Source organism: Ammodytes marinus (genome assembly GCF_949987685.1).
Source record: "Ammodytes marinus genome assembly, chromosome: 10".
NCBI lineage: Eukaryota > Metazoa > Chordata > Actinopteri > Uranoscopiformes > Ammodytidae > Ammodytes > Ammodytes marinus.
In genome coordinates, this window is record NC_137214.1 from 7,883,672 (window position 1) to 7,900,141 (window position 16,470).

Consider the following 16,470-nt stretch of genomic DNA (forward strand, 5'->3'; position numbering starts at 1 on the left):
TAAAATTTAGAATTGTTCTTGTCCTTGAAGGCCACTGTAGCTTCATTTATTATTCGAAAGGGTTGGGGTTACCCAGGGAGCATTGCATTCTAGAACTTTCTTGATGATGTCATATTACACACTGCACCTTTAACTCTAAATTTAGATCTTTAACTAATTTAATACGTGTTATTTTTCAATACACGTATAGGCTACTGTCATATTGATAACGATTTATAAAATGTATGTAATAGCCTACATTGATTCAATTTCACATAATAGTGTTAGATGAGGGTTTTTTAACCACAAAGAGAGTGAAATGATAGAGCCTTATTCATTCTGTAGGTTCGATATTATTTTCCACCTATTTACAAGTTGTATTTGAATTAATGGTAACTATTGTATTTTCACAATTAGGTCTAGAATCTACATGACATGGTGCACCTTATGTAATGTTTGTAATGGTCAAGATTGGATGAATGACACAATGAAAGAGGGCAGAGTGATGTATCACGTTTAATTATCAGTGTTCAAAGGTTGAGTCAAACAAGGACTAAGTTACACAGAAGGAGCTGTCCCATGCTTTAGCTTTACCCACATCCCGAAAGAAGTTCAAGTTGTGACTTGGCATTACATGAAAACATTTTTTTTGTATCGTTTCTCCAGTGACGTCAATCTATTGTAATAACATCAATTTGCTGTTTGAGATTGCGGTCACGAGTGAACCCAATCATACTCTAGCTTTCAAAACAAGGAAACAAAGCAGTTGCCATTATAGTGTTACTACCAACAACTGAATAAAGTGTTGTTCGAAAGACAGTTGAGTTTTTCCATCACTTTACTTTATTTTTTATTTGTATTATATTCAGAGCCTTGTGGCATCATTGACACCATACAGTTAACAGACAATACAAAAAGAAAAAAACCCTTAGAAAATACTTACCTAGGCTGTTCCGGGTTTGAGTGATTAAAAAAAAAAAAAAAAGTTCAATTTGTCAACAGCTCTGACATCTAAACTGAAACTTAGGCCCATTCCAAATAATCGAAGCTCCTTTGTCTAGCTTAGTCCAATCATCTTTACAAGCATAGTGTGACATCAAACAGTACGACAGCTACTGAACTGATTGACAACTAAATGAAATAAAGTTGGCATTTTGGTGAAGGAACTCTTCATCTAGACCATATTCCTCAAAACTTTCACATCTATTCACTGCAGTAATTTAATAACAGTTTTAAGACAAAACTGAAGGGCAGTTGCAACTTTTTGTTTTACAATTGCATGTTAAAGCTGATCAAACTTAACCCCAGAGTTATAATTTCCATGGTGCAACATTATCCCTTTAAAACAAACAACACTCTCAATCCATTTATAGATAGATCAACAAGTAATGACGACTGCTGGGCATTCTTTCCACAAGCTGCACATTAGTCCTGTATACACAATGACAGGAGAAAAAAAAAAAAAACACACACACCCACTGATCCATGTACTGAAAGGATAAACAGGGCATTCACGATCCTCTCATGCTCACCAAATATACTGCTGTTGTTTTTCTAAAGGACAAGAGTCTCAGAGGAGGAGCAGCCTGAAGGAGTCAGGCTCTATCTGGCTCAGGAAATCCACATATGTGAGGCAATGACAAATGTGAGGGGCGGGAAAAAGGTGAACATCTGTAGGCTCCTTGAAAAATAAAGAGTCCTTTCTAATCTTAAATGAGAAGGGTGGAGATACTCATTCAAGGACAGAGGGGCTGGTTTGGGAAATGACCATTCCGAGCGATGGTGCCGATAACGGATTAAAAAAATAAAGATAGTGGGGACGGTTAGACATGGTTGGGGTATGAAGGGGAGAGGAATCAGCGTGCATCCATTTCAGGCAGTGTCACTGGTCTCCACTGTCTGGATCATGTGCTCTGGTTTGCTGCCGGTGCTGTGGTGCTCCCACATCTGCAGGTAGAGCCTCTCCAGGTCTATCGTGTACTGCTTGGTGTTGAACAGAGGGCTGCAGATTCGCTGCTTCCAGACACGTGACCTGACCATCTTCAGGCTGAGAGGAGAGAAAGACAAGTGTCAGACCTCACAATGTAAACAATGTTGTCGTTTCTTTTATTTAAAGGCACTACGAGTAAGATGGCACGTTGGCGTCCCCTTTGGACAAAAGCGGTAGTATTTTTACGACGCCCGCTGTCGCAAATGCTCGTGCCAGGCGCGTGAGTGTGGACTGAGAAGGGCGCAATATAGTGCATGTTCGTGTGTTGAAAGTGTGAGGACTCTTTTCGGCTCCGTGAGAGTGGTTTTGACACTGCATCAACTAATGCCAGTCAGTACACACACCTGCTTGCAATGAGTTGATTCAGCAGCGTCACCTAACTACTCTCTCTCTCACGGAGCTGTGTCCTCACAGAAAGCGAATGAATGAGAGACGGCAGTTAGTAGACTATGGATCACGATGAGGTAATGTGTTTGTGTTGTTGATGTAAATAATGACTATTTCAGATAATGGTTATCTGATGATGGTGAAGCAAAGCAAACTTTGTGTTAGTACCAACCGCTCATTCATTTAGCAGTCTAGTTTCGCTCTCGTGAAATTGTATACACGTTGCTTGGCAACGTCCTCCCGCCCGCCTATCACTCACTCTCCCTTTTCGCTTTTCTTCATTGCATTCTCTTTTTTTTCTTTGATGGTTCAGCCCCGTTATCAGTCATTTATGACGACAAATAACTGTCTCAAACAAGGCTCCCGCTCCCCTTCCCTCACCTGGAGGGATAGGCTTCTCAAATCGCGTTGCAGCGCCACACTGAAATCTGTGACCAATACGGATATGTGACCATAGAGCCTGCACGAGCGAACCGAAAATCGGACTGGGTGTGCGACCAGACCAAAAGCAGTAATAAAAACGATATAAAAACGTCTTTCTTTGCACTGATGGTCTCGTTTGCTGTTAAAGGTAATTTATGATTATCAGAGGAAACATGAGGTTGTTTAAAAGATATTTAAATGTTACTCGTATCCGCTTTAAGAAGTCAAATTCCACTTACTATTCCATGTCAGAGCCTAGTTTAACAGCGATGTCCTCATAGTCCTGGCGACTATGGGCTATTAGCTCGGGGCAGCCCAGACAGTTGAGTTGTGAGGCAGCCACACGGGAGGCAAGGGTCTCACCTTTACAAAAGGAGGTTATTAAAAAAAAAGAAAAAATAATCAGCCATCATTTTATATTTATTGTACGGATACTAGTTATTTTATCATTAAAAAAAAATTCTAATTGGTAACATGGTGGAATTATAGATTGAATGACTGAGGGTTTTAGGTTTGTGTGTCCTTACCTGGCATGGTGACCATGGGTGTTCCAGCCCAGAGCACGTCCATGCCTGTGGTGTGACCGTTGCATAGGGGAGTGTCTAGGCACACATCGGCCAGCTGACCCCTCCTCACGTGCTCCTCTTTGGGGGCCACGGGAGAGAAGATGATACGAGAGCCAGGCAGACCCATGTTCTGAGCATACTGCTGGATGTTGGGCTCGCCAACAGCAGGGAAACGCAGAAGCCACAGCACGCTGTTTGGCACACGCTTCAGGATCTGAAGGTAGAGAGAGGGGGCAGTCTTAAAACAATGTTCAATTTAAAAATAAATTGCAGGAACACTCAAAGCAGATGTCAATCAAACTTACATTGGCCCACATCTGAAGAGTAGGGGGGTCGATCTTGTAGAGCTGGTTGAAGTTGCAGTAGACAATGGAGTCCTCTGGCAGCCCATACTGGGAGCGAGTTGTAACGACGATGGTGCGTGGCACTTCCTCCCCAGTGGCAGCTTTGTTATTGATCTGAAATGGAGGATAGCAGTGGTGCTTAGAGGTGGGAGGGGCCTATATGCATTTATCCTGAAGAGTGACAGGTCCTGACTGCTGCTTCTTTAAGGCACCGAGCCAAGCAGCGAAAATATGAAGTTTGGAAAGTTAAGAGATTATTATTCCTGTTACAGCTAATCCACAGTGCCACCATTCCCCTCACCAACAGTTCTGTGCTTCCACCTTATTTTCATGAAGTCACCATACCTGTAAGGACACTGTGTCAGACACTACAAGCCCATCTGCCATCTGAAAAAGCAGCGAGTTCCATTAAATTGCTGCTCTCATCTTCTTTCTGCATTTGTAAACGATGCTTTATCCCTTGAGATGTGCATTAACATGGACAAGTGTCTCCTAGTTAGACATACCTGTGTTGTTGCCAGGCCATTGCTGACAGTGAAGCCATTGATGGTGACCTGGATCTGGCCTTGGTTGATCATGTTGATGATTGCTTCAGCTGCTGTGTTCATGGGGATGACGGGCATGGACAGAGCTCCATTTGTATCCCCGGCAGCTTCCTGGTTGTTGTCAACCTTCATCTAGTGACAGAACAGGTTAATTTGAAATGTTTTCTTATGGTTCAATGCAAATTCATATGCGAAACATAAAGTGGTATAAACTATTCCAATCAAGCACACTGGACTGTTTAGTGATGTTGTAAAGATTATCTTTGGCCTGGCTCCCCTTGACTACTAATGTTTGAGCTAAGCTAACCATGATGAGCGACCTTTGTCCATTTCTTATCAAAAATGCACCACAGTCACAGGAACAGTTTCTGTTGCATTTTTTTTTTAGCCGAACAGTGGTGTGAAAAGCTAAAAGTAAATTTGGAACTATTCCTTTAACTAAGCTTCCCACCACACTAAAGTCCCTTGGTTCTTACAATAGAAAACACAAAACAATGAATTGCTTTGTTCAAGGATCAGGAACTTACCTTTATCACTTTCACATCTGGCAGACTGTCCAAGTAGGCCTTCAGGTCAATACCATTCAGAACAATGCGGTTGTCAAAGATGTGTCCATTAGACTTGAAATCAATCACTGCCTTTTTCTGTGGGTCAAAAAAAAAAAAAAAGGTTTTACAAACACTCATTATTTCTCATATTGTGTTTCCTGTAAACAGACACTAAACTCACAGCAACAAATAAAAAGCAATGTACGGACAGACCTTGAGGTGAGGGAACATGTTGGCGTGGTCTCCAATGAAGAAAGTATGCGGCATGTAGGCCAGTTTCTCAGAATACTGATCAGCTACTTCCACAGGGGACGTCTCCTTGTCAGAGATGAGGTAGTCCATGAAGGGAGCCCCACTGGTTCCAGGGTAACCCAGCCACATACACTGTTGAACAGGCAGAAAAGATCAGATCAATGATTGTTGAATGAAGTTCATTTGCACAGTTGACATTATTTCCAGTATACAATCTGTCAATCTTCAGTCATATGTAGTGCTCACCTGAATGGGGGCGGGGCGGAGAGCAAACAGCTCATTCCGGGCTCCCTTGGTGTATCCGTTCATGTTGACCAGGATGTGGACCCCGTCCTGGTGAATGCGATCAGCTGCCTTGCCATTGCAAGGAATCTGGAGGAGAGAGGTTCCAGTTTCAGTCACAGGTTGTTTGTTTTTGACATTACTTACAACTGTTTAGTTGAAATTACCAAGCCAAATTCACATACTTATGCGACAGTAAATATGCAAAAGCTGATAAGTTTACCAGTTACCTGTGAGAGATCTGTGAAATGATGAGCCTCTGCTACCACTTTCACACGGAAGTTGGTGCTATCATCGGGGCTGAGCCCGTAGCAGAACACCTGGAGGAAAAGAAGATACAAACATACACAATTCATCAACGATATTCATCAAGGCCTTGTATTGTTTACGGATCACATACTGTGTATGAAAATCTTTCAGGCGAGGCGTGTCATTTGCACAATTAAGTTTACAGTAAATAATCACCTACCTCAAATTTCTCAGGATTGTGCATTCCAGGAATGGACTGCATCAGGTGGGAAGTCGGGTGGTTGCCAAAGTCAGAGCTGACATAACCAACGCGCAGACGTCCACTGCTGGACTTCAGATCCTTTGGATACTCAAAGGCTGGTTTGTGCAGTGCATTGATCTGTGGAGTAGGCAATAGTATAACAATACAGCTAAAGCAGGAGAGACAATTCCTGTTGGACTAGGTTACACACACAAGCACACCTTAACAATAGTGGACTTTTACTGAACTATGAAAAATAAATAAAAACCCACATTATCTAAAATTATGTCTAGCCTTACACCAAACCCTCGTCCTTGCAAGCAGCCCATTCAAATCTACCTAGCATTCTCCCATCCCTTACCTTCCCCCATATCCCTGCAGACAGCCACCACCAGCCACCTTTCACCCCCCCCCCCCCCCCCCAAAGGTCAAATTAAAGGTTACTTGCTTTGATCAGTGCGTGTACCTTGTCCAGGCAAAGGTTTCCGTGGCGTTCGGCGATGGCCTTGCGGAAGCCGTGTGACAGTGGATACAGCATGCTGTGGTGTGGATGCACCGACGGCAAGCGGTTCTTGTCCAGCTGGTCGGCCACAATGCTCACAAGCTTCTTCATCCGCTCGTCATAATCCGTCCAGTCACACACAATCTGGAAGAGTGGAAGGAATAAGAAAAGATGGACGATGTTAGCCTAACAAAACTATTGTTAAAAAAAAGAAGTAAATAACAATTGTCTGTACTGCATGCATCTGACAAATGTAATGGCATATATGAACCTGCAGGCAATGTGCCAAGTTGCAGTAAGCATCAGGGAAGTCGGGCTTAAGTTTCAAGGCTGTGCGGTAGGATGCAATGGCCTCTGGGATGTTTCCAGAATCCTGAAAGTCAAGAGAAACGTTACAACACAAAATCAAAATGCCTGAAGTTGCAAAAACTACAGCAATGCTTTCTTCTGCACTTTTGACAGGGGGGGGGGGGGGGGGGTGTCTAAGTTGTTGTGCATAATTGACCCCACAAAGCAATTCAAACATGTCCTTAGAAGACAGAGATGTTGTAACGTTCCAAGGATGCAAGGGAGAAATAAAAATTAGTTATATCCTATGTTTAATGAAATATTCTTACCTTATGGATGGAGGCTAAATTGCTGTGAGCATCAGCAAAGGCAGGGTTGATCTGGATGGCACGGGTGTAGCATTGGAGCGCTCCCTGTACATCTTGCATTTCCTTCAGCGTATTGCCCATATTTGAGTAGGCATCAGCAAATGTAGGGCTGATTCTAAAATTGAAAAAAGAAAACTATTTAAAACACTTGTATAAAATAACTTGACTGTTTTCTTCTAAATATAAAAACACATTTTTCCTGGTCTCATTCATTTTACAACAATTTACATTGGAAAAGACTACCCAAGGGGGAAAAACTAAACCACGGGGTTGTACTTTACAGTGCATGTTATGTGACATAACATTAATATCATGTAGTATAGAACACCCCCACATTGCGACAAACTAAAAATCAGAAACAAAGAAACATAGATGTACAAACCTGATGGCCTCCTTGTAGTGCATAAGGGCCTCCTGGAGTTTCCCTTGCTGCTGCAGGACACTGGCCAGGTTAGAGTGAGCTGCTGCAAACTCTGGGAACACCTAATAACAATAAAGAAATAAAATGTTACTTAGAAGAACATTATACGAATGCCATGCTAACATTTGCAGAAAATGATTGATGGAATGCATTTCTATCAGGATTGAGTTTCAACAATTACATTTTTGCCTCATTCACCCAGTCTCCCACGCACGCACCCACAGGCTACCACAGAGTAAGTAAGTAAGTAAGTAAGCTTTATTTATATAGCGCCCTTCACAGACCAGGGTCACAAGGCGCTTCACAATACACATCTTTTTATACATACACTCAAACACCGATGGCAGTAGCTGCCAAGCAAGGCGCTGTCTGAACCATCGGGAGCAATTTGGGGTTCAGTGTCTTGCCCAGGGACACTTCGACATGTGGGTAGGCGGGGAATCGAACCTCCGACCCTGCACTCCAGAGGCAGACTCCCTACCCACTTCGCCACTGCCGCCCCAAGGCGAGAGGGTCCTGGTCAGTCATGTGTAACAATTTGGGGTTCAGTGTCTTCTCCAGGGACACTCAACATGTCCGCCATCAGTGGACGACCGCCCCACCTCCTGACTATCATCCGCCCAAACCCACAGCCACCCTTACACGTCCATTCATACCGTAAAACATAAGCAACAGAAAATGTTTTACTCCCAACTGACCTCTAGTGCTTTCCTGTAGAGCTGAACTGCATCCTCAATGTTGCCCTGCTCACGCTTGATATTGGCCAAGTTGTTAAGTGAGTCTGCGTGGGTTGGACACAGACGCAAGGCCGTGTTGTAGCACTCTTCTGCTTCAGACACCTGGTAAGGATATAGAACATTTGAGATACATTGAGTAAATGCTTAAAGAGACTAAACTTATTTACAATATTTGGTTATTCAAGATTGTCTTGACAGGGGACACGCATTGTACTGCTACTACTTACGTTGCCTTTTTCCTTCAGGGCATTTGCCAGATTGCAGTAGGCATCGGGGAAGTGGGGCTGCAGCTCGATAGCACGGCGGTAGGTGTCAATGGCCAGGTCGATAAGGCCTTGCTCGTAGTAGACACAGGCCAGGTTGCCATGAACAACGGCGTGGTTAGGGCTAAGACTCAGGGCTCTTAGGTATCCAGCCACAGCTCTGAAAACATTATGACAAGGTGTAGACACGAGATCAAGCTTTTGCTGAAATTCAAAACGTTTAATTTGAAATAGAATTGCACAGGCCATGAGGGGAATCAACAGTGTAATATCTAATCACAACACTGTCCCTTTCCCCAATGTACGTTTGTCTTCAGTTTCTATTGTACAGTTTCCATTTTTGCTTCTAATCTCAAGTTTTACATGTATTATATACTATCTATTAATTGCCGAATTGTTACATTGCAAACATGTTACCAATCATGGAATACTATTCGAGCAATTTGTATACTAAAACAAATGTGTTAATGAAATAAAACCAGTTTCAGCAGTAGGTTACAGCCCTGACTATGCTGACTATGATGTAAAAAGGTGCAGCATGCGAAAATACAGCAAGATCAACAGAGGGAGCTAAAGGAATTTACATTCCACATAAAGTGTCGTAGGATGGTGCTGTTAAAGGCAGAACAATATACATGACTGCATTGAGTGTGTCCAACGGTTCACTATACTATGAATTTAACTCACCTGTCAAAGATGCGTGCTTCTTTCAACACGTTCCCTAAATTGATGTATGCGTCAAGGAAATTTGGGTCCAGAGTCACTGCCTAAAAATGGAAAGCAAGTTTTTTTTTTTTTTTTTATAAAAAGGGATGAAACAGGATCATACTAAAACAGAAAAGTGTATAATGTGGGAACTGACCTTTTCAAAATGGTGTATGGCCAGCCATATCTCTCCTTGAGCATTGAACACACAGCCCAGGTTGCTCCAAGCCACTGCAAAGTTGGGTTGAGTCTCGATGGCTTTCAGATAACAAGCCTTCAATCGATTACAATAAAAAACCACAGGAAAGGAGGAGAAGAGGTAGAATGGGGGAGGTATAGTGTGTAGAAGGGAGGGGAGGGAGTAGTAAAATAAAAAAAGATTGAGAATAAAAGTAAGAAAAAACAAAAAGGGGCAGAGAAAGCAAAATTAGTGACTGTTCTCCATCAAGGCAAAAAGTGAGTCTGCAGCATGGGCTCGTGTCCACTAAATTCTGCCGCGCTAAGCTGCAATGCTTTTTCCTACGCTGCGCTGATCCAACCAACACCCACACGAAGGCCCTCATCCTTAAGTTATGACCACATTCTCAAATGCAGTGGTCCCCACGTCAGGAACAAATGATATCAACGTTGATTGACTCTAAGGACTGGATAAATGATTACAATTTGAAAACTAAGATCACGCATATCCGCACGAGTGTTGTTTATTTCCTGTGGGTTTATTATCTCACAACCTAGGATGTTGGACAGTTCGTGCAGGTGATGGTCCCTGTAATGCATGCGCAACAAACGCCAGCACGCGGTGTGAGTGTTGCTTCCACCACCACCACAATGAACCATAATTTGCTGCTTGCGCGACCTTGCTCCTGGCAAAGGTCATTCGCTTTTGCGCCCGCTGAATGGCCATGCGAGACAGCTGCAGACCAACAACCAACACCTGAACCACCAGACTGGCACACACTCTGCCCCCAATATGGATCTCAGAAGAAGAGGGGCAATGCAGGGGACTGGGGCTTCAAACTGTTGCTACACTGGGATGTTAGGACATGGGGCATTTGGAAATAAATAGCCAATGAGAAGAATAGCAATTTGTCATCAAATCAGTAAAGAGGATGTACTGTGCATGTAAAAATAAAAGGATTTCAGCCAATCATCTGAGAATTGGGGGCATTTGGGAGCGAGGCTGGTTTCAAGTGGGGAGAGGTCCGCAACCACAGGCCAAAGGGAGTGAGGGGGTAGGGTTCGCATGCATGCGCTGTCCGCCTTTTTGGTAGCTTGAACGGTATCGCTGCGCAGCCCCTGCGCTACTGCAGACTCACAGCGCATTATCTGCATCAGAACGCTGCAACTCCAAATCAAGAAGGAAAAACAAAACAAAATAGGGAAAATAAACAACATTGAAGAGTTAGAGGGTTCTTACTTCATTTTCACCATTATTGCTTCCTAATCCAAGTTTTTCTTTTTACTTAATACAGAATTGGGAAATTAGTAGAGCATATTTTTAAGAAATGCTTACTGTAATTTGTTTTGTTACTTTGTTCTTTTGGTCTTCATAGGAAGCCACAAGACAGAGGAGCTCAAGCATCAAGTGAGGTGGTTTTTCTTTGGCTGGCAGTTACAAACCCGTTACCATATTTTTGGACTGTGTCAGAGTGGTGGCCGCAGCTGGCTGGAAGAAGAGGAGAGGACTGAGGCTGCCCTAGTGTTCCTTTCCGCCAGGCACCTACGCAGGAATAGTGTCACCCACCTGAAACCTTCTAAATAACAATATCAGTCGTGGAAAAACCAAAAAAGACAAAATCAGAAAACAAGGTCGTTAGTAGAAGTTTTCAAACAATACATTCTTTTTTTTCTATGGAAATAAAACAAATTCTTCACAACAAACGTAAAAACAGGCTACTCTTAGTTTGCATTCATGCAATGAATGTTTCATTTCAAACAAAACTAATGAAAAATGCTTCACAGGCAACTGGAATGGAAGAAAGGCTTTGATTTGTTCAGTTTATCAGTTAAATATGGTCAGGCTTTCAGCTGGCCATCAATTTAGTTTTCATGTCAAACTACAGAAGGGCAGCTACTGGCTTGATCTTGCCCAAATGAACTGATCCCATTTGTTTGGCAATAATATTACATATTTGAAGGAAAGGGAAGAAGTATTAATCATTGCTTTTCTTTTAGCATTTTCATGAAATATTTCTCAAACTTTGATTTCTTTATCCTGGCCTTCTTTCTTGAATCCTGGCCAATGGGATAGGGAGAAAAGTTTGTTTGTCATCGCTGTTGCTGCGCATGGTTCTGTCGTTCTAAACCAGCATCCGACGCAGGTGGTGGAGTGAACTTTGAGCTGTCTGCCTGATGCCTCTTGGACCATTTTTTGGGCACTTGACAAGGAGCACTCTTAACCCCGCCCTTCTTAATCCCACCCAATGAAACCCGCTACTCAATAGCGGTGGATATCAGAATAGATAACCAACCGTGTAAGATTTTAAGTATTTCAACCAAAGTGCATGGAAAGCCTTTTGGGGTAAGGTTGAGCACAGACATGGCGTAGCAGAAGGGTCAGGAAGGCAGCTCTGAGCGCGCACACTCCACCACCGATCCTCAGCGGGCGCGCGGGGGGTGGAGCGACAGAGCAGGGGAGCTTGAGACTCCCTGGTGCTCCTCCCCACTCCATTAGCCCCCTCAAGCATGAAATAAGATGGCCTGTAACCAGTGGGACAACTCCATGTCTCCAGATTCCACCCCACCCAGGGACCCCCCTCTAAAACGGACACATGTTTTAAAATAGCAAATGCAAGTGGGACACCTGAATAAAACCCCACTGGTAGAAACTGTACTGACAGCATACTGAAAACCAGTAGCTTGTCCAATACTGGAGTATACTGGTTAGGTTAAAAGCCACCTTATCTTTTGCACTGCAAACTAGTGTCGCATCAGTTCATATATTCTTCAAAGACCGAGCCAGCATTTTCCCTCCATAATCAACTATGCATAAGCATGGGCTGAGGTTCAGATGGATGGTTTCATTTAAAGACTGCAGCCTTTCTTCCTGAGAGGGGAAGGGCTGACCTCTGGTCAAAAAGGTCGGGGTAAAACAAAACACACTAAGAGAGAATTGGGGTGGGGACAAATGTTCTAAGTGTACTAAACTGAAAAACAAAATACATGAAGCTGTCTAAAAAGTTAACAGAAAATGTGTGTACTATATTTGTTTTTTTTAAATACAGAAAACTATTTGTAGTTCAATAATTCCAAAGGTGTTTGGTGAGTTAGGGGTGAGAAGCTCAAAGCAACTCTGAAAAATGAGAAAAAGCTGCCAGTTCCTGTCCTTTAATTGCCCAAGGGGTCATGGAATAGAAAGGATTTCAACCACCTTAAAAATGTAAAAGTGGGAAAAGGAACAGCACCTATGGTCTTAGTGGGGGGAAACTAAAAAACAAAAATGTAAAAAATAAAAAATAAACTAAAAAAGAAAAGAAAAGACAAACACCACACCTATACAAATGTCAACGCGATGTACCGTACCTTCGCCTCTTCCAAGCGTCCAAGGGCTTTGAGCAAGTTGCCCAAGTCACTACGCACACAATAAAGATCCTGGAAAAAAAACAAAGAAAAATGGATGTTAATTTTACTGCTACAATGAACTGCAAATCAATGTGTTGACTCCAAATATGTTTGCCTCATTAGAAGGCAGAGATGCTGTCTATTTAAAATAGAAAAGGCAACACCCCCTGACAATGGTTTAACTTTTAAAAATTGCAGCAGTTAGGTGCAGGTGTACTCCAAAACACCATGACACCACTGGTTGTTACAGGTGCAAGTGAGCACATTTCTACTATCAATGATCCCAGGTGTAGTCAGAGGTAAACAGGCATGAGAGTTTCAATCAAAGATGGAAGTGCTTTTCAGCCTGATGTTAAGTTAGACTTTAAGGGTTTTAATGCCCGTCACTTACAGGGTTATACTGTAAAGCAGACACGTAAGCCTGTACTGCTCCCTCCATGTCTCCTGCTGCCACCAGAGCTGCTGCCAAGTTGATGTATCCATCAATGAAATCTGGCTTCAGCCTTAGCGCGTGGCGATAATGCTCTATGGCCTCCTGTAGTTGCCCACGCTCCTTGTACACGTTGCCCAGGTTGGAGTAGGCCTCAGCCAACATGGGGTTCTGTTTGATGGCCAAGGTGCTGAAGTGAGCAGACCTGTAGGACCAGAAGGGGTGGAGAATGGTCAAACTCCTGACCAGAGTGGCTAGCAGCATTGACTCCAGGCCTTTTGTAGAAGCAGCAGCAAATGATGCAAGGGAGAAATGGATTTTAAGGCAAATATGGGTAAATATTTAAACATCACATCAAGGATAATATTCCTGATATGTTGAGAATAATAGAACATTTCACCAACTTTCAAACGTATAGAATCTATCATTTGTGTCCATTATTCAGTCTGGAGACTATGACAGGGGAATCACTGAGTATGCCGTTAGAAGTGTATTGAAGGAATAGAAGAGTAAACAATATCAAACATTTAAAACATTTAAAACCTGTTACTCGCAAGACCCGAAAACCATCACCGTGGCACCTGCAAAGCAAAGGTATGTTCACCACCGAAACAGTGTTAGAATCATGAGGGGAAAGAGTGAGATCATGTTAAACAGAGCATGAGGATTTCCTGAAGACAGCCCAGTTGTTGCACTCCCCAGAGCCCCTTTTCTCTGCCACGTGTTGAGTGTGCGTGGAGTCAGCCCCCCCACACCTCACCTGTCGAGTCTTCGGCACTGGAAGTGGATTGAGGACAGCAGCAGCAGCACGCCTGTGTTATCAGGCTCCTGCCTCCACAGCTGCATGCAGTGGCGCTCGGCTGCCTCAAAGTCTCCAGACTGATACTCCCGGTGCGCCAGCTCAGCCAACCCTTGGAAGGAAAGAATACGTTTTGTCGGTTCTGGAGCACCAACACCGCCCAAGGAGGGGGGGAAACAACATGTTAGACGTGATGGAAGAACTTAAAGGAGACAAATGAAAAGCTAAAATAAATGAAGAGCTGCAGCTAATGCTTTCAACGGCTGACAATTTGGACTCAACAGAGAACTAGGCAATGGGGAAAATAAAAGGGGGCAGTGAGATTATGACAAATATTTGGTCATTTTACACTTTTTTAAATATTCTAAATGACAAATTACATTTGTTTTTATTTAAATGATAAAATGTAATTCCATTGCACAAATAACTGCAGAAGGCTGCCAATTAAATGTTTAAATTAAAAGCAGTTGCCTTTAAGACAAGAAACTGCATACTCCCACACACTATATTGTGCTTCATTTGTAAATGTTTACTGTGCGATTGATTTCTAGATTTAAATAAAGAGGCATTTGTCATCAGTATCAGACAATGAATATAACATGTAGTGTGATACTATTTCACATGACAGAAACTAAGGAAGGGATTCCACCCACATATTAAAATAATGTATACAATATTTGGAAATATAACTAATAAACAAGATGAAGAGACAAACAGGGAGGTGGATGATACACTGGCAGAAATTGAGACTTTCTGGCAACACGTTGGATTTAACATTTTAAAAAGATTAATCAAAAGCTTGAAAGTTATACGGCCTTCAAACAGCAGATAACTGGTGCCGTCTGTAATAATCATATTTATCTGATATATGATTGTTAGAAAACTCTCTCCTTTGAATTGTCTGTTTTTTCCCAGTATTTTTCGGCACTGAGCAAATGAAACCATCCATTTCTGATAAACCGACAGTGTCACTTGAGGTCAGTTTATTCAGGGTGTGGCATAATAAACTGAACCAACAAGCAAATCATGCTGTTGCCAAGTGCACAGGTCTAGTGGCTATGGCTCATGGACATTCCAACTGGTTTACAGTGGATCCACGCCCACCTGCAAAATGATCCATAAAATAAGCTAGTAGATCAGGTTCATCCATCTGTGTCCATTACGTCATAAGCCGGATGGATGGTTTCAATTTACGTCAAGCTAAAGGTCCAATGCGGTCGATATGCGCCAAACGACCAGGGTCATATACCAGTCCCATCTTATCGCATTTTGAATAACAGTGTTAGCATAAATGTATCGCCCATTAACATTGAGCATCTGCACGGTTGGTCTTTGCAGCAGGACTGCGGGGCCCTTGCTTTAGGCCTATCAGTGGACTCGAGTAGTGGTTTACAAAAGATATCAAGAGGACCAACGGTGGTTACGTTTTGAACAACGGTGAAAGCCATTTTTTTTTGGTCACACGCGCAGTGAGCAAGTGGCCAGAAACCACGACATCTTGAGGGTGCTCGGGCTAACGGACGACTACACATTGGCTACATAGCAAAGGCAAACCTGTTGACATGTCAATAGTTACCCATTTTTATTAATACGCGTCTAAACTAAATTAATCCGTGTCTAAACTCACATTGACACCCGTTAACCATTTGACCAGAGATACTAGTTATAAAGTAACTGCTACAGATGATGCTAATTGACGTTAGCATTAGCCAGGGACCAAATCAATATGATGACAGTAGAGGTATAAACTGGGCCCATGTTGCCAGAACCATTATTTCCAGGTATGTGACACAAAGCCTGGTACGCTATGAACGCCAGCTATTTCGTAGCCATCAGCTCGGTTGCCTCTTGCGTTGTAACACGAGATACGGGGTCGTCTTCACAGCTTAGCTACCAGCAAGCTATCGTTAGCCCGCAAATTAGGAGCAACTAACCTGTGCTGTCAGCCACGTTTCCCACTGAGGTCGCCATCTCCCCAGTTTTCGTGTCTTGCACGGTGGTCGTCAATGTGTCTTCTGGCAGGTCACAGTTTAAAGAGAAAAAATATTCGACGATCTTTTGTCTGCGGTGGCAAGCAAGCAAACACGTTGCCAGGCAAGCTAAGTCACGTTAGCTAACCTACTCTATTTTCCCGGCGCCCAACAAAGGTATTTCCGTGCTCAGCATATAGCTGTGTAGTAATTAATCATCTAAACGTTGTTGCAATGACTAAATATGCACTGTGCTAACTTGTTTAAAGCCGCGGTGTTTGTTCTCAGGGCCGAGCTGGTTTCCCTCTTCACAACAAAGTAGCTGTGGAACATAAAATGGCGAAATGGGTGGAACTCATTTTTAAGAGAAACTAGATCCGCACATCGCCTTTATGAGCAAACACGTGTGTAAAAACTGTATTACATTTAGTATCAGTAAAATAAAAATGAACGTGAGTCGGGCTTGAAGTATTTTTAACAATCATGCATTATACGTTTGATCACTAAAACAAATAACCCGATTACGAATGACACCGTGCGGATGAATACATTGGTGCAGTGTGACATCAGGGTGTTCTTGAAAAAGGCAGCATCTCTGCTTCAATGATCATAATACGTCC

At 42.8% G+C, this 16,470-nt stretch overlaps 1 protein-coding gene across 9 annotated transcripts; it reads right to left on the reverse strand.

Moving 5' to 3' along the window:
* Positions 1–477: 477 nt before the first annotated feature.
* LOC307256511 (UDP-N-acetylglucosamine--peptide N-acetylglucosaminyltransferase 110 kDa subunit) lies at positions 478–16,157 on the reverse strand. Of its 9 annotated transcripts, none has more exons than XM_080035490.1 (23): positions 15,815–16,157; positions 13,842–13,992; positions 13,043–13,286; positions 12,613–12,681; positions 9,248–9,364; positions 9,073–9,152; positions 8,350–8,545; positions 8,084–8,224; positions 7,347–7,447; positions 6,926–7,079; positions 6,580–6,681; positions 6,273–6,452; positions 5,786–5,944; positions 5,547–5,636; positions 5,281–5,406; positions 4,996–5,166; positions 4,762–4,878; positions 4,196–4,366; positions 4,035–4,076; positions 3,651–3,803; positions 3,307–3,559; positions 3,019–3,142; positions 478–2,026 (listed from the first exon to the last, which is right to left on the reverse strand). In XM_080035490.1, the coding sequence occupies exons 1-23, from the start codon at positions 15,849–15,851 to the stop codon at positions 1,852–1,854; spliced, it is 3,153 nt and encodes a 1,050-aa protein (XP_079891616.1). In that variant the 5' UTR covers positions 15,852–16,157; the 3' UTR covers positions 478–1,851. The 9 variants fall into 9 exon arrangements, with proteins under 9 accessions (XP_079891616.1, XP_079891614.1, XP_079891613.1 ...); XM_080035488.1 differs by having other exon boundaries at positions 6,255–6,452; XM_080035487.1 differs by having other exon boundaries at positions 13,842–14,022.
* Between the last annotated feature and the right edge of the window lie 313 nt (positions 16,158–16,470).